Source organism: Camarhynchus parvulus, chromosome 3, assembly GCF_901933205.1.
Source record: "Camarhynchus parvulus chromosome 3, STF_HiC, whole genome shotgun sequence".
Lineage (NCBI taxonomy): Eukaryota > Metazoa > Chordata > Aves > Passeriformes > Thraupidae > Camarhynchus > Camarhynchus parvulus.
Window position 1 is genome coordinate 48948261 of NC_044573.1, and position 25878 is coordinate 48974138.

The 25878-nt window shown below is 41.0% G+C and overlaps 2 protein-coding genes across 6 annotated transcripts in view; both read right to left on the bottom strand.

The window, feature by feature from the left end:
* The window catches only part of MAP7 (microtubule associated protein 7), a 99542-nt gene extending 94306 nt beyond the window's left edge, over nucleotides 1-5236 (bottom strand). For all 5 annotated transcript variants that reach the window (XM_030946171.1, XM_030946170.1, XM_030946169.1 and 2 more), the window contains exon 1: nucleotides 4537-5236. In XM_030946171.1, coding sequence (XP_030802031.1) covers nucleotides 4537-4666 — 130 coding nt within the window. In that variant the 5' untranslated portion in view covers nucleotides 4667-5236. The remainder of the gene's footprint in view (nucleotides 1-4536) is intronic.
* Nucleotides 5237-18276: 13040 nt separating this feature from the next.
* The window catches only part of MAP3K5 (mitogen-activated protein kinase kinase kinase 5), a 98563-nt gene continuing 90961 nt past the window's right edge, over nucleotides 18277-25878 (bottom strand). Inside the window, exons 26-30 of the mRNA XM_030945078.1 lie at nucleotides 24560-24800; nucleotides 21715-21827; nucleotides 20683-20795; nucleotides 19726-19802; nucleotides 18277-19050 (exon numbers count right to left, since the gene is read on the bottom strand). Coding sequence (XP_030800938.1) covers nucleotides 18990-19050; nucleotides 19726-19802; nucleotides 20683-20795; nucleotides 21715-21827; nucleotides 24560-24800 — 605 coding nt within the window. The 3' untranslated portion in view covers nucleotides 18277-18989. The remainder of the gene's footprint in view (nucleotides 19051-19725; nucleotides 19803-20682; nucleotides 20796-21714; nucleotides 21828-24559; nucleotides 24801-25878) is intronic.

Here is a 25878-nt window from a genome sequence, read left to right on the forward strand (position 1 = left end):
TCCTGTGATGGGCCAGAACTTGGACTCAATGATCCTTGTGGATCGCTTCCAACTTAACCTTTTCTATGATTCTGTAAATAAATGTCCAGAAGAATCAAAGATACTTTTGGACCCCTCTTCTCTTGGCCTTGGCTAGCAGAAAGGAAGGAATTGCACAGACATATCAGCAGAACTCAGTGGAAGGTGCAGGACACCAGACCACACTGTCCGGGTTCTCAGCCCTGCCCCTTTACACAACCAGCATCGAAATGAGAATTGGTTCCTTTCCTTCCTTCCTTCCATCCACTCCTTTCACTCACTTTGCCTCAAATGCAGATGGGCAAGATAGGACTATATATTGTCAGAAAAACCTCCAGTACTTGATTTTGGTAAGCCAGTTCATCAGCCTTTAACAATTGCTCACTGTTTTGCCCCAAACAAACCAAAAGTCAGCCTCCTGACCAGCATCAAGAGGCCCCATTGAGAGCCACCATCCCAGGCAGTTTTGCTGGTTTAAAGTGTGGTGAAAGCCAGAGACTCCGCTGTCATGCTGGATCCTGCCTGAGGCACAGACTCTGCAGCGTGGGATAAAATTACACTTCCACACCCCATGCAATACCTGTTTTGTGAGTATACAGTTTCAGTTTCCAGCACTATCAGTTTAATGCCCTTGAAGATGCCAAGTTCCCTTTCAGGCATTTTAAGTTTGCTTTGGGTATAGACACACAGTAACAGACAACAACTGAACTAAAAGTTAGACAATCTGAGTCTAAAAAGAAATATGCGTTTCACTAACACACGCAGAACATGGCAACTAAGCCCCCAAACAGTCATGATATAAGAAATCTCCTCCACATCTCTGGAAGAACAAATCTTTAATCTGAAATGAGCAGTAAGCACAACCATTACACACGAGAGTGGCAGAATCTGCCGGTGATCACTGACATTACCAGAGATTTGCCAAAGGACTGAAAAAGCCCTTCTCTTGTTTTCAAGATGGCAAAGAATCAGTGCTACAGTTCAGAAAGCTAAGGCAGGTGTGTCCAGCTTTGTATTAGTAATACTTGCTCAGCAGATTAGAGGTACCCTCCCTTGATGAGTTTTAAATAAACAGGATGGTGAAGGATTCCATTGCTAAATTGAGACTTTTCACTAATTTGTCACAAATGTCGTAATTATTTCAGTTATTAAGTATTCAAATTCATAACCCAGAAACGTGAGCATTGCTTTTCCAGCCTTGTCAAGTGATAGTTTTAGAAACACATTATCAACAGTTGAGAAGGTCCTCCTCCTAAGAGGAAGGAGAGGAAGCATCACTTTAAAATTTCATAAAATTGAGTAAGGTTTTAAGACTACATCCAAGGAGCACAAAATTAACAGAGCAGAGGAGGGAAATCCTCTAAGGCAGATTGAATTGCGTGTGCCTGAATTCAAGGAATGGCTGAAGCTGAGGTTCACACACACAGGATGGATACCTGTAATTAAACACTAATCTACTGAAAGTCATGTATTTATGATTTATGTACAGAACCACATACATACACTCTCTTCAGTCACAGAAACAATATCTGTTTAACTACACACACTTTAAGGAAACATTGAGGCTGTTAAGTGTGTGGTTCTCTTCCTGTTTTGCCTGGCTTCTTTGTGAATATAGCTGCAGAACTGCAGGAAAACTGGTAACTAAACCAAAAACCGAATCAAGTGCAGAATGAGCTTCTGTAAACCCATAGAAATTGCATTTGAAGAGTGCACTATGTAGCAAAATTCCTGGATGTTATAACAGGAAAGGAGAATAAATACTGTTAATAAAGGTAAAAAAGGATATTCAAAGTAATTTTTATTTGCACTCTTCTACTACACAACAGCATCTCAAGACCCTGAAACAGTGGGTGCCATACAGATATATAACAAATATGCAGGCCTTGTCCCAAAGCCAAGAGGAGAAGTTAAAATATTTGTTGAAAAAGCAGTAAATACAGTTCACATCAAAGCAAAGGAAAGATCAGGAGCACATGGCTATAAAGGTCACTGCATGCTTTTAATATCTCCAACATTGTCATTATTTGTTTTCACTGGAGAAACAAACTCATTTTGCCTACCAGACTCCTCCAATTACAATGCAGACAGCCAGACAAGCAAAGGAATGGCCAGTACTAAAGTCAATTTACAAAAAAACTCACAAAGGCCAGCCACCTTAAGATCCACATAAATATTTGTTTCCGAGATTATGAAACAACTCTCATGAAAAGTCTAACCAAGCCTTAATAGTCTGAGAAGACCTGAACTATGAAAATATTGATTATTTTAAATCTTGTGATGATATTGAAATACTCTTCATGAAGGAAGGAATTTCTTTGGAGTATCAGATCCATTAAAGGCCCCTTGGGTTTTAAACTGTACAAAGACTGGTCTAGCATGATAACAGAAACTGCAGATGAAGACAACATTTAGCCCATCTCCCACAAAGACGACCCTGACTTAAAATGTGCTAGAGAGAAAAAACCATAAATAAACACCTCAGTAGCTGCAGGTGCTTGCTGTGCAAAAACAACAGGTAAAGAACTAAGACAAGGCAAACCCTGTAAAGAAGCAAGAGAAAACAGACACTAAAGATTCACAAAAGCCCCATGTGGGTCCATCACCCAGTCAGAGCTGCACTGGAGTGACCTTTCTTGGTACTGGATGAAAAGAACAGCACCCTGAGTACATGCATTCTTCATTACCAGGCATTCCAGCCTAACCCACCTAATGACTGATAACATTCAAATGTACAGACATAGGTATTTACCCACAGGTATCACTGTGAAAATGGTGTACTATTCTAGAGACACTATGAGCTATTTTAAATATTTAATAAAATGAAAAGCAAATTAATATAGTTCCAGAATATTCTGTATCATTTCCTGTATTATTTCTCACCAGGAGCAGTCAAGGTAAGCTGACAAATTTTTTATCTTCTTAAAACGGCATGAACTTGTTTGCTTGCTATCTGTGCTACTGTTCACATGCATCTGCTTACATTTCACAGCAACAAGAGAAAATAAAGGAATAATCAAAAATCAAATCTCAGTTAAAACAAGAGAGACAAAGGATAAGCACATATATGTAGCTCCTGCAAGTAGAAAAGAGTAGCTAAGTCAACAAACTGTTGGGAAACTAGTAGTGCCATTGAATAAAACCAGGCAAATTATTGATTTTTAGCTTTATGGACTGTTGACTCTGGAAGCCATCCAGTGGGTGATAAAGGAAAGTAATATGCTTCTTAAAACATTAAGAATTCAATAACCTCATGCTAGAGTTTGGATCTCCATTTTATATGAGCAGTTTCACATACACAGAAGAGCAGGTAACTGCGTACACAAGACCCTAACATGACAGGCATATTAACAATGACTAGCAATATATATTTTATCACGAAGCTCTCACCAGTGAAGTTTTTCACTATTCTGCGAAAAAAAAAGTACGAGCTGCAAACTCAAAAAACACCAACAAACAAGACTTGAGTTCTGAATTTGTTTGTAAAAGCTACCAAGCTAGCTATCTTTTTCCTTCAGAAAAAGAAAATAATCGGTCAGCTGTAAATTATTCAGATCTAATAAATACACATACTATAAATTTGCTATTTAAATGCTTTCTAGGCTCTCCTGTTACATGGTAGAATGGTAATAACTGAAATTTAAAACAGTGTCTTGAGGCTACAAACTAACATTTGTTTTGTAAACAAAAACTGGTACAATCCATCTCTTCCCTCCGCCCCCCAAAGGAAGTGCTCATACACATAAAACCATTTGAAGAGAGAAAAAAAAAAATAGTCACAATTGTAAGTAGCAGAATCCCTGCCACAGTAAGAGAGTTTAAATACTAGGATCCATGTAGGAAATAGGAATTAAATGATACAAGGGAGACAGTGGCTACACAAGCTTGACAAGACCTGCTATAAATCAACAGCCATCAGCATCCCTCTGCCACCACTGCTTACCTACCCTAAGCACCATAAATATTTTTCTTTAACAATTTGTTGGGTTTGTGTTTTCTGTCTGTTTTGTTGTCAGACAAAAAGTCAGCATATTAGAACAATGTGTATTTTTTTATACTCTGCCAAAGGCACACTGCCCCTCCCGCACACGAGTGGAAGTATAGACAATTTCACATTGTCTTTGGCAAAGCTGTCTTCTGTAACAGGCAGGCATTGCATTCTGTACTCTCCAAGCCTACCCTTGTTTTTAACAGTTATTTACCCAAACTGTAAACAGAAGTCAAAGTAAACACACAGAAGCTCACTCATATATTTCAGATGCAGGACCATTATCCCTACCAGAAGAAATGTGATTAATAACTAAAAAGTATTGTTTTCTTCATAGCCAAAGCAGCCAATTGCATAACAAGCCAGGGGATTTAAACACACCTATCATGCACAGCACATTTGTGAGTGCCAAACTGCACCAGTCACTTACAGACTCTCTGTAGCACACAGAACAGCTAATAAAACTGCTGTGCCTGCTGTGCAGCGTATCCCACAGGCAGCCCTGATTGCACTGCAGAACAGCAACGTACCTTTCAGTCTTGTGGAATTCCCATTTTTTTGCTGCTCATCCTCTTCATTAATGGTGAATAAACCTGGGGGATTTGGCCTGGCACTTTTCTTCAGTCTCTCTTGTCGGAGGGCAGTAGTTGAACCAGGCATGCTGCTGCTCCTGCCTCTTGCTTATTAAAAAAAAGTAAGAAACTCCAGCGCCTGATTAGCTGCTAGCTGCAACGCTGTCTGCTCATTTGAGCACTTGTAACAGATCCCCTATGGATAAGCAGTATGCAAACAGCTGACAAATACCAACATCTAGTAGGCAGGAAAGGCTTGCAGTCGTTCCCCTCCTTGAAGAAAAGCCCTTGTCAAAGGCACATTGGTTTGGATGCAGCTCTTTGCTGTCTTAACCTGTTCAATCAGATCCCAGCCCACAGCTCCAGGTTCCCTGCAGCAGCACCTTCTTCCCTGCAACCTTCTTCCAGCCACAGCACACTAAAATATTCAGCACACAGTACAAGAGGAGAAAATATGATACGCCGCTGTTAACAGTTGCCCTGACAACACGGACACATCCTAATCAAAGGAGGGTCTATGAGTGCTGTCTCCTCAGCTGCAGCAAGCCGGCCTTGGGAACGCTGTCTCCTGCACGCTTGTGGAGAGCTGGAAGCTCCTCGGCAGCAGGGGCTGCTCCTTCCTCCTCTCCAGGCAGCGGGAGAATGGAGCTGCGGTTGCACAAGCAGATGAGCACTGAGTGAAAAGAAGCCTGGAAGGCGCCAGGCATGAACCTGCTTTTTGCTCAGCTGTTCCGTTTATTCATGTTTCAAAATTTCAGCCTAACCTAAAACAATGAGGATGAGTCCTCTTCTGTATTTGCATGTGCTGGGTGTCGTGTGTGCCACCGCCCCCCCACCCCGTTAATCACCTTCCTATGCAGTACATACCTTTTGCATTAGGAATGCATACACCCACAATTACAGGCAAGTGTTGGAACATTCTTTTCCACACGTGAAAACGCAAAAATGAGAATTTCTAGCTTTTGTGGAAAGCATGGGGCAACAAAATTCTGAAAATTCTGTGCCACGCCATTAGTTTTACAGCACCAACCTTTAACATACACTTCGCAAGATGAGCAAAGTCCAAGCAGCCCAGGTAGTTTTAGTTAATTGATTTCCCTCATATGCTGGCATTCTGGATTTTCTTTAGCCATTTACAACACAATGCTTGCTCACAAGTTTTGCAATCCAAATGCTTCATCCTTCACAGCTGCAAATGCCACTATGCAACATGCCGGATAGTTCACCTGAGAGACACCTTAAACTTCATCCGCTTCCACCTCAGTTCAGTGTGTGCTCACCATTTCAAAATGCTACCGAAGAAAAACTGCCAGCTAGAATCAGTCTATAATTTTAAAAGTACATTATTTTTCCTCACTTCAGGGTTGTTTTGTTTTGGTTGGTTTTTTGTTTGTTTGTTTTTTTAAGAGAATCTTGATGTAACCTGATCAGCCACCACAAGATGGCACAGACATTAGCTGACAAGTCTGTAGGCAGCTCATTGAAAACTGTGAGTTACACAGATGTATGTGATCACCTAACGACACAGGTAACAAAACCGAAGAAGGGTCAGAATTTATGACATGAACTATGCTGACTGCCATAGTGGCCTGGGATGCTCTTTACAGAGGAGTCCTGGATCATGCTCAGCTGGCAGGATAGCTCTGTCCTTGCACATCTCGGGCTCATGAGCCAGGATCACAGCAGATCAAGAAGAACACAGCACCACCTGAAGGCTCAGCTGCGCTGTTCTTCCCTCTCCAGCACAGCCACAAAACACCCAACCAAAACAGAAGCATTTTGCAGGACCAAGCCCAGAGCCCACCTCTAGTATGTTATTTTCTCCTGGCTACACCTTGGACTCTGGGCGTACACGGAAGCTGCACATGATGACATTCGTGTGCAGTCAGAGACGCTTTGTACTACAGGGTGTGGACAAAAGAGTAAGGAAAGAAGCTCTAACACAAGCTGCTCTTTGGCTCAGCAGTTTGCCTTCTGGGTTTTTTACAGGCACCACTACTTTATTCCATAAAGAGAAGCAGCTTCATTCCTCAAATCCCATCCACCTAACGCCTCCCACAAACACTACATAACAGAACACACATCATCACAGAAAGTGGACAGTAGTTAGTACCATCGCAATTTTTCATATGTGCCAAGACTTGCCAACAGAAAAAAGTAAAAGAAAACAATATTTATATGGCAGCTTCATTAAATATTCCCCACCCTGTTTCACTGCTTTAAGTCACTAAGTAAGGATTTCTACCCTTTTTAAAAATATGTTTAATCATCTTTGATTAGAAAGTCCTTAAATAGGCATTTCTAAACATGTAAGAAGTATATAACACACAAGAATACCCATGACTGGAGCAGTTTCCCAGCTTACAGGTATGTGTACCGTTTCAGCATGTCCATTTCCCTATTATTGAAGGAGTCATGCAGAACAGCTACAGCACTGAGAATTACTTCCTTGGTCCTTGCAGGATCCCCCACACGCGTAAGAGTGACTTGCCCTCCATACAAAACGTAGTAATAACCAAGTCTGATGCTTCAGGGGCTGGTGCAGATGGATTTGAGCAATGACTCACAGGCAACTGAGGTGTTGGTACATTTTTCTTCCTGTTGACTTACTAATGCAGAGGTGACAGAGGAAAAGTATCAACAGCACATTCAGCTTACACAGCAAGTTTTTATTTCAAGGTCCCTGTGGTTAAAAACTATGCCAGCTCACAACATGTTTCCAAATGCCTAATAAAATGCAACCTACTACATATAAGAGACACCTATTATAATTAAAACCCCCCATAACTTTGAGCACTTGGGCTTTTTTTTTTCTGAAAAACATTTCTAAAAATACTATTAAACATGCATTAAAGGTAGCAGCACTGCATAAGAGACTGTACTGACAACTCCCCCTTCCTCAATCCACTGGTTTAAGGAAGAAAAAGAAGTTCCTGAGGTACTCCTAGCAGGAAAGCTTTGCTTATTTCAGCTTCGTCTCATCTACGTGGGAGCTTCTATCGGAAAACTGGGATGAAAGCAACATTTTCCTGAGGGAACAAAGGGGTGGATAATTTTAGGAACAAGGCTGTTAAACACTTAAAAAAAATAAAAAGACAAAACAAACAATTTTCTTAAATAACCCCTATTATTGATATTTTCCCCCCTCTAACCATTAGTCATCCATGTTTTTATCATTAAAACAATCACAGCTGAGCTCTCTTACTGATGGAGTAAAACTCTCTCAAAAGATTGAGTGAGGGCAACTGTGTATCTTGAGGGCACTGGGTCATTTATGGGTTTTCCTTTCTACAACACCTGCAAACTGATTATCAGTCAAACCATGACACTTAAACACACCCACTTTCACCCACTGGGTTCTATAGGTATAATTACCTGCACAAAACATCATCTGATATGCAGCAGTCTTTAACAGCAGTTTAACAAGGACTATTAGGACACTTATATCATGATACAGGAAATGTAAATATTTATGACAACACGCTGAGAGATGCTTCTGCTTCATCATGAGCTATTAAGACTTGATATCTTTACCTATGAAATGCAAAGGAAGTTGAAGCCAGTCACCATGGCTGAACTCTAGATTTGCTATCTTCTTTCATTAACAGGATTGTTTCATTCCCTGTAAACTATCCAAACTGTCCATGAAGCTCATTACTGTGATTTAGAGTATAATGAATTGCATGTAACTCTACATTCCACAGCCACTACCTTGTGAAAGCTTCCCCTCATCTTGCATGTATTTTGTATCAAGAAATAGATCAAGTAAATATGTTATTTTAGCATACATTCCTTTACAGATTTCCACTATTTCATTGTTATTTCTGATTTTCTTACAACTGAAAAGGTTCAGAGCAAGGTAGTTATCTATCTTAGAATTTTGCTTTCATATTCATGTTTTCCCTGTGTGAAACAATAGGGTTCCATTGGGAACTAGGTTCCAAATGTTTCTTTCTTGGGGGAAAAAAAAAATCAGGAAAATTCAGTTAAAATCTCCCATCCTGTTCTGCAAAAAAACATTACAATAAAAAAATTTTAACATACCTAATCATCAAAACACACAAATCATATTTAGTATAGATTTTTCATGTTTTCAATATTAATCATCTGTATCAAAAGCTTTTTCTAAGAACTCATTTAAAAATACATATTATAGGCAGTGCTGGATCGTACAAATCTCAAATTTGAAGGGATCCATAAAGATCATCAACTGCCTCTGCCTCACAGGGCTATGTTGGAATATACATACATACACTAATTAAACTCCAAACTCAATCTATTCCTGGTTTTCTTCAGGAATCATATGTCTGTTTATTTTCTACTTCACTGGGTTTTGAATCAGGAAGTCAAGCCTAAAAGATGGAGAAAGTAGGGCCTGGTTTGTTTTTCTTTTTTTTCCTACTCATATGAGAAAACAGCTATTTATCCAGCCTTAAAGGATTGGAAACTTCCTCTTCTCCAGCATTTAAATCTAGGACAAAACAAACCAGCCTTAAAAATGCAGGATTCATCTCCGTACCTCGTTTTGGGGTATTTTACAGTTAACTGGGAAATAGCCAAAATAGCCACTGTATCAGAAAAAACACTTTCTTCCATTAAGTCAACCACTCTCTCAAACACCTAATGTTTTCCACTGCTGCTCTCTATTTTCTCTTCCCTGTACCTCGTTTTCCAAAAATGACATATAATAACCTTGTCTTTATAGAGGTTTCTAAGTTTCTCTTCAAAGATATCTCTAAGGCCTCACTTATTATATATTATATACAAGATAATAAAGGACCAGCCAATTATTTTTACTGCAGTAATGTAAAATTTAATTTTACTGAATTATTTTTAAACAACTTCAGTATATAAACATCTGGTATAATAACTGATTTCTTCTTTTCCCCTTCTTGGAAGGAAAAATTTGCCTCTTGAATTAATCAATAAGAATATAAAATGCTAGAGAATAAGAGTGGAAACCTTCTTCCCAGTTTGCTGGCAGTGCCACACACTGGACCAAGGGCTGTTAAGAACTCCTCAGAAGTGACTAGGCAGAAGATAAGTGTTAACTGTTTCCCCTTCTGTCAAAGAAATCTAAACCTGTGTACATTTCCATACATAGGAAAAATTTAGAAGGTTGAAAGCCCTACCCTGTTTCAGCCAAACTTATCAGCACAAAAAGGCACATGAACATCAGGAGCTCATCAAGAGTCTCATCGTTCACAAACACTTTCCACCCATACACACCAATAAAACAATCAAATACAAGACTTACATTAACAAGTCTGTCACATATTTTAATTAAATTGATTTGCATAGTATGACTAATTATAAACATTGCACAAGGCACACCATAATGAATCAAAAACATATTTGATCATAGTCAACACTTTATTTATATATAACAGAATGATGTTGGATCAGGCCCTATAGTAGAACATATCATATAACTTCAACCAATGGTCAGTTAAATAAGGAAAGGCAGCAAGGAATTGGGAGTTGACAGAACAGCAGCAAACAGGAATTTGGTAGAAGATAGGAGTTATGAATTCTAATTGCCCTACAACTAATAGCCAGGGCAATGTTGTCACTGCTTCTGTCTGGGGGAAAAAAAAAAAAAAAAAGCTTATTTTTTACAATACCTGGGTTTAAGGCATGTCAAGAGAACCAAGCATTTGTATAGCACTCAAAATTAAGAGCACTTACATACTAAGTTTTCAGTAGAAATGAATACTTCAAAGACAAGGCTCCAAGCTTTTTTTCACAGAAACAGGGACATGAAAGAAAAGGAACTATGCCAAGACCAAATTAAATTTTTTTCCATTGTTGTATTACCGGATGGAATCCTGTGAACTGTGTTAATTACCAGTGTTAATTACCAGTGCTTTCCTGACATCTTAGTTCCCAACATGTTTCTTAAGAGGATGACCAAGATGTCTGGACTTTTGGATAAAGAAGAACAGAGTTTCAGACAGAGAGACAAGGATATATTTGGAGACATCAGTACTTTATTTCTCCCCTCACGAGTCTCACAGTGACTCTCCTTCTGGAGCACAAATCATTCCATCACCTCTCTGAAGAATCTCATTGTCAACAAGAGTCAGGGTTTCTAACTCCATTTATATGAACAGCAGGGCAGCCTAGTCCCTGCATGTCATCTTAGCAGACACCTTACAGTTGTTTCCCCTGAACTCTGACAGATCTCCTAGAATATATATTTTCAGGCTTTGTCCCTAAAGCCTACTTGTTTTCATGAAAGGAACTATGGCACAGCTCCACAACCAACACTAAGGGAGAGATGCAGAATTAAACCTGAACCAGCCTCACAAATACACCATTTCTCATGCATGTGTAAGGCAAAAAAAAAATATATATACACAGAGTCTTTTCTATCATAGTTCCTGGCAGACCACTGCATTTCTCTAATACAAGTCACATAGAGGGGATCCCCTCCCTGAAGGAAGGGCAGATACACAAAGCGTTACAACAACAGCAGCCGCACACTGTGGCTTGTACTGTGGATGTAGACTTTCTTTTCTGCTTGCAGAAATATGCGTATGTTGCTGCAAGATGATACAGTATTTACATAATTGAGGCAATTATTTCTCTGATCATTTAATTACCTTCAACACCACAAATAATTTTCAGCTCTAAAGTATTAAATTTGTTTATCTGGGATAATAATAAATCATGCAAATAAAATATTAGCTATCTCAGAGTACTGTAAATTTACAACTTTTTGAAGTTTGAAAAAGCACATATACAAGTACATCTCTTTTCAAAACTAAGCCCAAGGGAAACAGCAATGCATACGACTTTAACTAAATAAGTAAAACTTCTCTTTCTGTACTGGAAGTACCACATAAGCAGGCTGTTTGACCATCACTTAACAGGCCCAATTCTTCACAAACTTTATTTTTTTAATGGCAGTGTTTGGCTTTGGTACTTTTTGTGTGTAGAGTTACTATGGTTTTGAACTTTTGGGGGGGGATGTTTTGGACAGGGTTGGATTTTCGTTGCTGAGTTTGTGTTTCTTGTGGTTTGTTTCACGCACACATACACCTCGTTCTTTTGTTTTTTTTTTTTTTACACTAGTAATGCTGGGTGTAGGTGGGTGGAGAAAGCTTGACTCCCATTACACAATAAGCACAGAAAAAGGCTCATTCGAACTTTTCCATAGTGTGTAGTCCCTGCACAGACATTACTTGACCAATAAGAGATACCCAGTACTTGAACAGCTTTCTGAAACTGAGGGATAGCTTCTATGAGGATTTTAACCTAAATTTAATTTAGCTGTATCATTTTCATTCTAGAAAGTACTGATAAATCTGAGTCTCTGTGCATTCAGTACTGCCTCAAAAATCGTTAACGTGGGACCAAAGATACAATCACAGGCTCTGAGACATGATTTCATAGTTTGAATAGATTTTCTTTAGAGGGGAGGTGGCAATAGAAGAATTGCAGATCCATGATTTATATACCAAAAGATAGAAAGGATTCGCAATGTGCTAACGTTTAGATAATCACAGATGGAAACTAGAGCACGCCCACTACACACAGGCATCAATACCTGCAGCGTTCGTGAGCGCACACCCTCGCGGCAGTGCCTGATTCCCCACACCTGGAAACAGCTCCCGCAGTCGCTGTTTATGGAACGGGTGAGTGCAAGGAGCCGTGGCCGGGGCAGAGGTGACTCCGGGCGGTACCGCAGCCTGTGCTGGAGCACCGGGACATCACCACCCCGGTGCCGGTGGCTGGGCACGGGCATAGTCCATCCCCTCCTCCGGTCACAGTGACCGCCCTGCACCCGGCAGATCCCCCGGGAAGGACATGAATCGCCTGAGCCGGCCAGAGAGACAAAACCTGCGTGTCACAACACCGTCGTGTAAATCCTTCCCAGCAAAATGGGTTGGAACAGCTGGGAAAGAGCCATGGGAACCAGAGCACGCCTTCAGCTCCCAGCCACTGTATGCTTTCTGCACTTTTGTGTTTTCCCTAATAATTTATCTATTTGTTGGGGAAAGAAAACAAACACAGTAAGATGAAATTTAATTTCTTCTCAGATGGAGAAAATACCAGGCTAAGCAAGCAACAGATATAAAGTCCCATCAGCAGTTAAAGAGTGAACACCTCAAGTTTTCAGCTTTCACAAGCCACCTGGCACTGACATGATTTAAAGGGCAGATTTGTTTTGCTGCAAAAAGCACAAAGTAATACTAAGCTCACTTAGAAGAAAGAACTAACTACAGCAGTACACAAAACCACAGCATTAAAGCTTCTTTGCAACATTACAAACACATAGCTCTCTCTGTTATCCCAGAGCTTAAGCAAATTGTTACCTGTGCACAGAGCTGGCCAAGGCAGCCCAGAGCATGCATGGGGAACGCTCACAGGCAGAGACATGCCTATGTTTATGGATGGGCAGCCATAAAATGAGGTGCCTCAGAAGCTTCTCCATGTGGCATTCCCCACAAGAGGGCTCCTCTCAGCTCAGGAATCCCTGAAGAACTCGTTAGCACTATTAGATGCTCGAGTAGCTATGACTGAAAAATTCTAACTGGTGTAACTTAGTATATCTCCTGAGCACTGTACTCACTTTGCCATCTATAAAATTATGAATGGCAGAATAAAAAACCACTTCACCCTGATAATTAAGCCATTTACCCAAAGAAAGTTAGTTAAATGCAGCAGGCCACCTGCCAATAAAGGGATCCACTTTTAACATCCCCCAGCAAAACCCTTGGGGTGATGCTGCAGCTTTCCCCAGGATCAGCCCTGAAAGTACATGCATGTAGCTACAGGAGGCAAGGAAAGAAACAAACCAGCCACGCATCACAGCACACACACTGAGCTTTGTTTTTTTCAACAAAGGCAATAGTTTGACCGGTAGCTAATTTCACCAAACACAGATGGGATGTTGACCTTCCTGAGGAGCCGGATCCAGACACAGGTGTTCCGCCTGCGGAGCAGACTGCAGCCAAAGCCATCTGCATGGCCCTCCCTGGGCACACACATCTGCTCACTCATGGATGGACCAAAGAGCCATGGAGCAGATCCCTGATGTGCTTTGAGGTTGTTCCTGTTTGTGAACACCTGCAAAGCAGCCCCTGTGATATCTCAGAGACCTAAAAGGATCTCAGCAGACAACAAACTTCACAGAAAAGCTTCTTAGTTAAGCTTCACAGAAGTTTAACTCTGACATTTCACTCACAAAGAAGTTTCAAATGAACTTTGACAGCACAAAGTAATTTAAATTCAAAATACTCAAGAACTTATGCAAGCAGATCCTTCAGTCCACAGATGTCCCAATGAGTAAAAGTTCAACACAGCAGCTTGAAATGAAACTCTACAGCAAACACAGAATAAATCTAGGCACATAAGTAATTTTAAAACAGAACATATGCAAAATACACGTCATCTGTTGACTCATTTCTAGTTTTGGTAGGTAATTATAAAAAGACTGATAATCCAGTTTAAAAAAAAATCACATCAGCAATGTAAGGTAGAGAACTGGAAAAGAGATTGTTAGAAGAAATGGCTTCAAAAAACCAGTCAGTTCTTCCCATGGAAAGTGAAGTCAATATGCTTGCAAATTCTGAAACACATAGGAACCCAGATGCACATCCTTTCTGAGGCTGAACTTCAGAGCGATACGTAAGTGACTTGTAAGGATTTCTGAGCTATATTCTATACTTCTAATGAAGACAGCACTTGGATGGATCTGCCCACAGTCATTGCTTGTGACTGCATGTCTACATTACATAAAGTATGTATTAAAAATATTATACTGAGAAAACACAATCAGCCAACAGCCATATGGCCTGTTCATATGCTGTTTTGATATAAAAACTCACTCTTTGATTTAGAGATAAACTCGAACTTATGTTAGAGAAGGACTAGCAAAGGGTGACTGGAATGGGACTGGGGAGGAAGGTAAAAAAGGAAAAAAGAGAGGACTAAAAGTTGGACTCAGCCTTCACAGTCCAGCAAGCAGCAAAAGCAAACAGCATCCGTGCCTACAACAGTGATACAGCGGTCGATCCGCTTGCGTAAGCCAAAATCTCCTCCCTGCACCCTCCTCGCCCTTAGGGCCAAAATAAAAGCGAGTTTAAACGGTCTCGCAGTGTACATCCCTCCTTACAGGAGACATCTGCAAGGGCATCTCGCCCCTTTCCCTGTAGGAAATAAGGGCTTGCAGCAGCCCGTCGCTCGCATGCGTTTGAGGCGCAGCCAAACCCCGCAGCGGGCCTCTCTCGGCGGGCACCGGGGCACTGCCGCCCGGTACCTTGACCCTGCCGAGCCGTTCCTCCGCCCTCGCCGGGGCTCACCCCGTCCCCGTTAGCAGTGTCTTGCGGCTGTCCAGCCTCCCTTATTGCGGGAGCTCGGCGCTACCTCAAGCCCCGGTCAAAGCCCGCAGCCCGGCGGCCGCCCCCTCCGGACCCCTCCTCGCCGGGCGGCTACGCGCCCCGCGTTAGCCCCGCCGCCGTGCGGGCCCCGCAGCACTCCGAGCCCTGGGACCGAGGCTTCAGAACAACCAGCGGCGACCCGGGAGCGACGGCGCGGCCCCGCCGATGCCCCTGCGCGGGGTCGGGACGGGTCTCGCCGCTACGGCGGGCACGGTTCGGGCGCGCCGCCCCCTCCAGCGCAGCTCTGCCCGCCGCCCGGGCCGACCCCCGGCTGTACCCGGCCGGGCCGCGGCGGTGCCGGGGAAGGCAGCGAAGTCCCCGCACGGCCGGGCGGCCGCGGAGCGCCCCGCACCTGTTGCGGGCGAGGCCGCCGCCGGGCCCCGCCGCGCTCCCGCTCCGCACGGCGCCCGCAGCCGCCCGGGAGCGCGGGGCCCCTGCAGCCGCGGCCCGATCCGCGCCGCCCTCCCGCCGCCCCGAGCGGCCGCGGCCCCTGCTCACCTGCGGGCCGCCGGCGCGGGCCGCTCCTGCCCGCGGCCTCCGCCATGTCTCCCTGCTGCTGCTCGCCGAGCGCGGCTGCTCCGCCCCGCGGCTCCACGGCCCGGGGCAGGTGAGCGCCACGTCCCCCGCCCCCGCCCGCGGCTCTGCCCGGCAGCAGGTGAGGGCGGGACCGGCGCCCGCGGCCCGGGAGCAGCCGCTTCTGACGGGCTGGAGGCGTTTATGCGGCGGCGGCGGTGGTGGCGGTGCGGGGGCGGCTGCCCGCACTCCCGGCCCCCGCGGCGGCCCGGGCTGCCGAGGTGCCGCTGTTCATACAGGTGTGATTAGTTTTTTCTTCAGAGCAGCTCCCGCCGCATTGGCACAGCTCGTTCGGTACCGGCGCCGAGAGAAAAAACAGGTTTGGGGATGCTCGCCATCTCGGCAGTAGGTGGGAGGAGTGGCGGCCGCCTCGCAAGCCCAGGCGATGCGCCGCATCGTGTGGGAAAGAGCCGCACTGCCGTACACTCGTTCCTGCGGCACGTGCTCCTAAACAGCCGCTTCTAAAGCTGCGTGCAACGCCTTGCTTCCAAAAAAAAAAGGCTCTGTGAAGAGCTGCCGATGTATCAGTCACTTCTGTAAAGGTCATGGTCCTGTTACCTTTCCTATGAGTTTGCCTTAACTTGCTTTATGCTGCTTTTCAGGCTCATAAGAGTGTTTCTCTTTAAAGTGTTCTAGTCTGCATCAAAACATCATTTAATATTTCATCTGCTTCTAAGTAGCACCAATCATCAGAACTACAGGTGAAGGAGGGTGGGTGAATTGGAGAACTCATAGGATGCAGCTGTGGATGCAGGCAAGCAGGTGGAGAGGGGCAGCTCCCTTGGTCTTGTGCACTTGGACCAAGCAAACTTCAGTCACCAAGCAGAGCACCCCCCTTTCAGGAACTGCTAAGTTCAGAGCACAAGGTCTTCTTGTGAAAGGAGAGATTAATATTTTGCTGTTGCACCAAGAGCCATTTGTGCTCTAAAACAAGGAGTTTGGGGCTTGGGTGATAAACACGCCCTGTGGCTTGTGGGCAGGAGTGTCTGTAATAGAAGAATAGGCTGGGCTCTGTGCTGAAAGGTGCAAAAGACAGCAAAATCAGCACTGCCGTGCTCGAGGTTTTACTTCTATGCTCCCTTAAGGGAGATGTAAAGGTGTCCCAGTCAGCTTGAGCCCTGGATTAGAACAGCACTGATCAAGGACTAAGAGGCTATCCAAGTTCAAACCCAATGGTATGCCCTATGGTCAAAATGTTGCCCTCAGCAACATCCTGCACTAATGTAATCTCAAAGCCCTCACTTGTGATCTATCCACCCACCAGGGAGCCAGGCTGAAGAATCCCAGGCTGACCTGCCTGATGCACATCGTCCCAAAGTGTTTTGTCTGAGGATGTAAAAGGTAACATCTGGTACAATCTATACGAAGTAGCCTGATGTAGGGATCTTACATAAGCTTTTGTGCACAGATCTAGTATCTCTATGGATTAGCTGTGCTGCTTAGGGAACCGCATTCAGACCAGCATTGCTGGAGGAGCATAAGTGTACACAGCCTGGCCTGGGCATGGAACAGAGCCAACAGAGTCTCACCATGGAGAATACAGAACTGATTGCTGAGCAATGCTGCAGAAGCCACCTTGGGTCTGGTGAAGCCAGCAAAGAACTATAGGAGTTAATTCCAGCTGGTTCCAGGCTAGGTCTCATGGAGATGTTCAGTGGAAACCTCGATCACAATTCTTTCTCCCTTGCATAGCTGGCATTTCTGAGCAGCCTGAGTCATAGAGAACAGGCTGCATGCTTTCCAAGTAAACAGAGCAGTGCAATTACCTTCCAGTCATACTGCATGAAACCAGAGGTCTTCAGAGCTGGACCAGTACAGGGTCATGCTTCACACAAAAATCAAATTAGGGAAGTTCATTGTCTTAGGGTTACTTCTCAGTGGGTGAAGTCTTTTTTAAGTTTTGGGTTTTACAAGTCAGCTTCCACCTCTGGTCTTTCTAGTGTTTAAAATTACCTTGAAAATGTATTGTTTTCCACTGTAGTAGCAGTAGAAATTAATGAACAGTAGCTGTGTTTCTAGTGAAATGCAGTGAAGTTTTTGAATTGAGTTGAATACATCCGTGCCTAAAAATCAACAGAACCATCTTCAAATCTGACTAAAATGATTTAATCTGCTGTTCTGTATCTTTTTTTTTAATACATAATTGTTGCATTGTAGCCAGCAAAAGTTACTGTATACACATTAGGACAATGTGTTTATGTTTAAAAAAAAATTTCCTTTGAAAACACCTGCTAGACCTGAAAAATTAAGAGCATAAGCCTTTTACTGGTTACCAAGGCTTATGAAAAAAAAAGTAGCTTCTTGTTCAGGCAAGTCTTACCCACAGTGGAATTTTTTGCAGCTGCCCCAGAAGAATCTGTTCATACCCAGTGCTAGAATAGTGGAGTGACAATGACATTGGAGGGACAGGGACTACCCACCAGACTTTTTCATTACATGTGAGAAAAAAAAAATCATTCCATAAACAAAAGCAGAAAAAGAAACAACAGTCCACAATGACTATTCAGTGCACGGAGGCAGGACTTTTCATTTCTCAAGTCAAGTACAGCACCCAGAGAAGAATTTTGTTTGGTCTTGACTTGTTAGTACTGTAATTAGACTGAATAGAAAAACCAAGAAAATATTCAATACTATGGTTATCATACTCAAATCACAGTAAATGTAAGATGCATCAGAAATGTTCCCTTGATACTCAGTATGAATTTTTTTTCTTTTTTTTATTCCAATATTTTCCAGTTCTACACCATGGTTGTTATTTTATAAGTCCAAAAATATAGGAAAAAGTAAGTCTTAGTTTATTTTTATTTTCAATTGTGTATGTCAGAGATAGCTTTAGAACAAGCTAACATTACCGTGGTTCAGGTGTATACAACTGGTACAGTTCAGTAGTACATAAACAACTCTAAAACAAATGCACCATAGAACTTAAATTACCAAAAATAAACAATATTAAACTATGTAGGGCAGTAGGTAAAAACAATTACCTTTAGATCTTGCACACTAAAAGAAAAATATCTAATTATGATTGAAATTATGAAGCTGTACTACAGATAATATTGATATATATTACAAAGAAATTGAAAAGTTGTCACATTTTGTTTTTGTTCCAGTGATGTACTGTTACATGAAATCTTACATCAGCTTGTCAGGAAATTAACATCTGCTTACTTTAACTACAATATTTCATGAGTTTATAACTTTTGTGTGTATGTTTTCTAAAAATTTTTGAAAAACTTGCATGTAAAAACATTGAAAGTAAAATAATGTTGCAGGTTGTTTACAGATTCCTTATGGATTATAGGAGTAAAAGCAGTCAGGAAGCTGCAGTGTTTTTAACATTGGTAAACAAATACTGGATTAAAGTGCAACAGTCCTTCTGACAGCACACCTGCTCTGGCTGAAAGGAAATATTTTCATCTCTGCAGAGAAGCAAAGAAAAAAATATCAGTGTCAGGCGTGTTTCTCTCGAAAGTCAGTGATCGCCTTCCAGAGTGTGCACAGCATTCCTCCTCTGTAAAGAAAAATCATAAAGACACTCAGGTACAAAGAAACTCCCTAGTCTGAAAGCCTTCCAGCTGAGGTGCTTTCTGGTTTTCTTGCTCTGGTTTTGATCAATGATATTCAGTGGGAAGGTTGATCAAAGGTGAAATCCAACATGCATTACTCAAACAAAGAACAGAGTCCTTTTCTGATTACAAGACAGGGCAATCTTTCCACTTGGCAGATGCCTGCTGTCTGGAATTCAGACTTCTGGTCCAAAGGACTTGCATAACCCACATTTGACTTCCAACATGATGCAAGCTGATGGCCTATACACCTGGCATGATTAGGTGAAATGTAGTGTTACTTACAGTCCATGAGTAACGCTCCTGAAGTTTGATGATGATAATAAATTACTGAAAGTTTTTCTAGCTCTACTTTTTAAAATAAAAGCAAGGCTCTAATGGGATATCTAGTGTCTCCAGTTGTAAGGTAAATGCTTTACCCTAAAATCTTTCCTTGAATAGAAAAAATCTTATTTTAAGATTTAAATAGTATCAGCTGTTTGGCAGAAATGTATCAGCATACAAAGACATACTGGAAAGTGTTAGTTATTTTAAATGAATTGCACAGAATGCAATAAATAGAGACTTAGTATCAATTTTTCTTCTTACAAAGCACAGTTCATTTAACTCTGAAGCATTACCTCAGTCTCAAACATTTCAGATCATCTCGTGTAACGTAGCAGAGAACATCCGTTAAGGTATAGTCTTCAGCCAAGAACTGCAGAAAGAAATTTAAATGAACATTTTGTTAGAAATATTATTTAAATTCCTAAGCTCATCTCACTAGAATCATCTGCCCCTAAAAATAGAAGGGTAAATTTGGGAGAAACCTAAAATTGGGCTGAAATGCAGTACATGTAACAGAAAAACATGGTTTCTACAAACACAGTGAAACTACTTAAATTTTACACTATACACTCTGCATCGGCATACCAGACACAACTTGGAAGATGTAATGCTTTTACAGCTACTCAAAACCTTTGTCAACTGGCATTTCTATTGCTACCACTGGTATCACAGAATGACAGACTTTACTGAACCCAAATTTGACCTTAAGTAATAGCACATTTAACCCTTGAGGAAATTCAAACAGTTAAGATGTACCTTTTCAAGAATGGCATCTAAATTTGATGTCATTGAACTTGGAGGAACCTTTGGTCTGATCTGTAGGAGTGATAACTACATGCAGGTATTCCTAAATTAGCTGAAATCTTTAACACCTCTAAAGTTATATAATTTGCTGCAGAGCAGACTGATCTACTTCAGGATATTTCACTGTAGCACAGTGAACAGCTAAGGGTGAACATGTATCCTGTATCCAGAGTATCATCAGCAGGAATGCTGCAGTGTGTAAAGACACTGAAAACCCAAGAATGTCTATTTACCAGGATATTTTATTGCTGTATTCATAATCAGATTTAGGAACTATTAATGGTACTTTATATTTATGCCTTCACATTCATGGCTTTTTCCTATCCACTGAAAACAAATTAATGTCTTAAAATGTGCTAAAGTAATTAGAAAGGTTTGGTATTTTTTAAACTGAGTCACAAAACAGTACTGCAACTGTGCCAGGCAGAGAATAGGATCATTGCTACCTTGTTTATTGTGGCCTCATCAGCTCCATGAACTCTCAGCCAGTTTATGAGATCAGGGTCTTCGGTCCCTGTGCCAGTGGAATGACGATGACGGACAGACAATCCAGGAATATCTGGAACAAGCATATTTGAGATAAGGTTTTGTGTTGCCAAAGCAAAGCAAAATGCAAAGTCTTGTCATTTTGACCCCTCAAGCACTTTCTTCAGTGAACTTTCCCTTCAAGTGTAGAATACCAGTATACCCATAAATAAAGGCCAATGCCCAAAGAACACACTTAATTACAATTTATAGACATTTATACATTAATTTCTCTGCTTGGTTAAGGGTACAGTTAAAGTAGTGTGAACATTGACACACACAAAATTTTTCTGCCCTCTTCTGAAAATGACTTTGCTAGTACAAGGCACATCAATTTCACTGTCACTGTTTCTACACTAAGGTTGTTGCATCAATTAACTGAACTGTTCAGTGTAACTCATACAATTGCTGCACAGGCAATGTCTTAGGCTGAGGATCAGCTGCTTTTGGAAGCAACACTTAGAAGCACATTACACAGAAATATCAAACTGCATTAGCACTTCCATCTTCTTCAGGGCAGACACAGCAAACTCGGCTTTCCTCAGTAACATTTAAGTTGTATTTGCATCTCACCAATTAGGTATATTTGCATCTCACCTCTTGAACTTTCACTGTAACAATTGGAACAGTCTGTAATTCAAGGAACGTATATCTAAACATACTAGATTATCCTCTTTAGGAATAATATTTATTCAGTAGGATATGAGCCTTATTCTCTTCCATATAATCACAAACAAAAATATTCAAATCATACTCATTCCTTGTACTGGGATTAACAAATCCAGTAATTTGTTTCCACAATGTACATTCTTACTTCAGAGCACACCCTGCCAGAAGCAGCACAATAAAGCATCTTTGCTGAGGCTGGCTCAATAAAATGGACAGACATTTAGCTGGCACTTTTTCATCTGTAGCCAGTATGAAACTTTTCTTTAAAAATTCTTCTCACTTACCTATTGGCTGTGACCTGAGCTGTAGGTTCCTGATCTCTTGATCTTTTTCTTCTATAGCTTGATGCAAGAGGACTTGAAATTCTCTCTCCTTTTGAACTAACTCCTCCAATAACCTGTGAAGTAATAAGAACAAAAAACTCATTTCCTTCAGAAGCTTCAAATTTTCAGGAAAGGAAATATCTTACTATACCTAAACTGGAAACATTCCTGACAAAGACAAGGACAGAATTCTTCAGCTTTCACTGAAGGTATATTCTTTCATTATAGATTGATTTTGACCTATATCAAGATACAAACATTCATACAGAAGCCCCAAACACACCAGCCTCCACATAAACATTCACCCACTAAACAAGTGGTATGGGAGAATATTTCAGTGAAATTTCTACAGCCTATGCTCCGTTTTAAACAAAACTGGAACTGAGAACAAATATCAAAGTGGTTCATAATCTAAGGGCTAAACCTTTTTAAGGAAAAATCCCAGTTCACATCTCTCCAGCGGACATTTTTAAAGGTATGGAAAGGGTAGAGCAGTGATGAAAATGTGGTGAAAACATATGGTTGCATTTCATAGATATGAAAAATATCTTCTCAACCACACAAGGGCTGTCCCTTCCTCACATATAAGGCACTTTGTGCCTGCCCTCCTAGGCTATATTAAGAGTGAGAAAAGAGGAGGCAAAATACTTGCCTACTTCCCTAAGCAATTACTTCTGAGAATGTCAAGCAGAAGTAAATTGAAACTCATGTTTGACCTCCTTCATAACACAAACCCAGAGAGAAATCTGGAGAGATCAGTGGCTAGCATCATTTGAGCAGATCAAAAGAAAATAGTCAGAATATAATGGAAAATCAGTATGTAAAACTGCTGCATTTTTTTCTTTTAGAAAAGTGGTTTAGTAAAATGCAGGACTTGTGAATGATATCAGAAACTTGGTCAAAATTTGGACTGGAGAGCAGACTCATAAACCTAAAATTGACTCCTTAGTCTTCAGAAGTTCTGCCTTGAAAGGACTGCAGCATCTTCATCCCTTTCTTGAAACCTCTGTCAGCCTGACAACTATGCAATAACTGTTCTATTTCAGCATGTTTCCTTTTATTTATCCATGTGTTATTTTTTTTTAAATTTATACCAGTTGAGCACTGCAACCCTTTTCTGAAAGACAGGAATTCAGCTAGAAAATGTGCCACAGAAGCCCCTTACCTGCCTTTGCACAGGGGTAAACTGAATCCCACATGATTGCATTGTAAAAACATCTTGCCCTACTTTTAGTTTGCATGCAGGCCTACCAGAAACATATTTGCACCTTGAGTGCTTCCACACCTGAGCTAACAAACCTTAACAAGTCCACCCTGCATGGGAACAGAGCTGTTTGGTGCATCTACACCTACGGCTTAGGTATAGGGTGTATTCTCAGTGCAAACTGATACTCTGTCCAGACAGGTCACCTTTCAGTTAACTTATTCCCAGTCTATCTATTCTGGTTGGAAAAGGCCTTCAGGGCCAATAAAATAATCCATTATTTTCTCCTGATAACTGCTTGCTGCTTATGCCAATAAAGCTTTCATAAATATTTAAAAAATTTTCTGTATTATTTATTCAAAATTTCTGCATGAAGGACTGGATGTGATTATTTGGCCAAAGGCTTTGCATTTGAGAAATTTACAGAAGCAAAATGCTAGCAAAAAAAAGTACCTCTACAAGCTGATCATTTTGGAGGCTATTCCCCACCATAAGCTTGGGAAGCAAAGTGAGTAAATCTAAAATATTTATGTATTTCTCTAGGTATAACAATAAGATAATCAAAATATTTCTCAGTGGTCACAAGTGAAAAAAAATTAATTGTGACATAAGGACCCCAAAATACTGATACTTTATTAAATACAGTACAGTCTAATGAACTACTCTAATTATGGCAACCTTCTCAGACACATGTAAAAGTAAAGTGTAATTTAATATTTTAATTTCAAACGAAACTGTAGCTCCAAAGAATTTTCTATCAGGATGACAACTGTCTTATTGAAGACATGTTTTCTTTCTATCAAGGTCACATTCAAAATTTACTGAGGTCAGTGTCATAAATCACATGCTATAAAAGCAAATTATCTATTTTAACTAGACTATTTGGTATATTTTAATGAAAAGAAAATAAAATATATAGAAGATGATTTGGATTTTTCTCTGACATTTCTTAAAAAAACAACAAAACCTTAAAGAACCACTTTTCACTTGCACAAAGTGCAAGACATATTTTTGAAAAAAAATGCAATATCCAAATTTCTGACTCATTTCTTCTTTTAAGCAAAACACCTATTTTCCCCATCTTTCTCTATTTAATAAGAAGGTAATGGTTGCTGGTAAGCACAGATCCTGCTTGCAGTTACTTCTGTGCACAAACCAAATCTGAAGCAGTTTCCTTATGGAGTTTCTGTGTAGCTGTCTATTAGCTTGAGTTCACTTGCTGAGAATAGCTATAGAAAGGAACAGCAAGTTCTGCCTTAATGGAAACAAAACATAACACCATTTATCAGCCACACAGAGCACACCAAAGAGAGAAAAAGCAGAAGTTTGGCAGCAAGTCAGTTTTTTACAGACCTTCCCTGAAAGGGCACCTGAAATCAAGTCTGACCTTAACTTGCTTCACTATGGTTTTGTTGAAATTCATACAACTATGTAAGTGATCAGTCACAGCTAAAAAAGGATCATCATTAAAAGGAACAACTTACACTGCAATGGAATTTTGGCACTGTCACTAGTATTCCAGCTCATATATATTTTGAAAGCTAACCAAAGCATACTGCTGTAAGCAGGCTAGTGTCCCTGCCTCCTGATGTCCAGACTTACCTGTTTGTCTCTAATTTTAGCCTGCCCAGCTGGACACTCAGTGATCTGTGAGCAGCCTGGGAGTCATGGGACACCGTAGAGCTGAGTGTGCTTACACCTGAGGTAGCTACTGCATCCTCCAAGACAATGCAAGGCTGCTGGATGGTTTGATTCTGAGGCTGTTCATCTTGATCTTCAACTTCTATATCATCTTGATCGGCTGTATCACTTTCAGATGCAAGGCTAAAATGTGGCCTCAATTCTATTAAAATACAGGCAAAAGAAAAACCACCAAAGAAGTTAAACATTAGTTAAATATTAAAACAAAAGCAGACCCAAGTGACTATTTCCAGCTCATCCTATAGCTTTGGTTACAACAGACCTGAAATTTCTGTAACAGGACAACAAATATTTTCTAGGGGTTTAAGATCACTGAAAACATAACAGCACCTTTGTTTGTGCAGATTATAATTCTGCCTATGAAAAGTTCAAGAACTTTAAAAAACAAAAATCTGTATGAACATGATTCCTGATTTGGCTACCATTTAATGTCTGAACTATCATGTACAGCAGAGTTTCTTTTGCTTAATTCCATTCTCAGTTGTTTGTATTTTCTTATGTGTCTGACTTGAAACATTTTATTGAACAAATAACCATTATTTCTTTTCTATCCAGATATTCCTGCTGTTGCTGTTCTGGCATATTTAGCATTCCATCCTTATAAGAATACTATGTTCACCAAAAAATTGCATTCAAACATAGAGAGGAAATTACAAAAAGGCCCCTTTCCCAACAATTAAAAGCACACTTCCCTTCTACTTATCAGAGGGAATGCTGCCTATTTTGTAATGCACATCCACACAACTACAAACACAAAGCTATACCCTGGTTTCTGTTGTTCCCTGTTTAAACTACCTGCCAGAGCCTACTAGGTATGCAAGATATGTACACGAGATCTGACGCTCCTACACAACCTATTATTGTTAAAAACATCTGTTTGTTTATTCTAGCTATTTAATATAAATCCTTCTTCTTTCTTTCCTTCAACTGGGACTCCTTATTGCTAAGAACTCCCTCTAGTCTCCTCACCAAAATACAATTTTTTTCCTGAATCCCACTTGCTTTATGCCCTTTCTGCTGAGTAACTAAACTAACAAGTATGTTTATCTTCCTTACAAAAGAAACTTTTGTTCCTTGATCTATTTCACCTCTTCATTTCAATGCTACATACCTTTTTCAAGGCTGAATATAATAAGGTCAACAGAGCTCTGCTTCCTCTAAATTCAGGAAAGCAGATTTATTATGTAGCATTTATCCAAATATTGCTAGGCAAATATGTC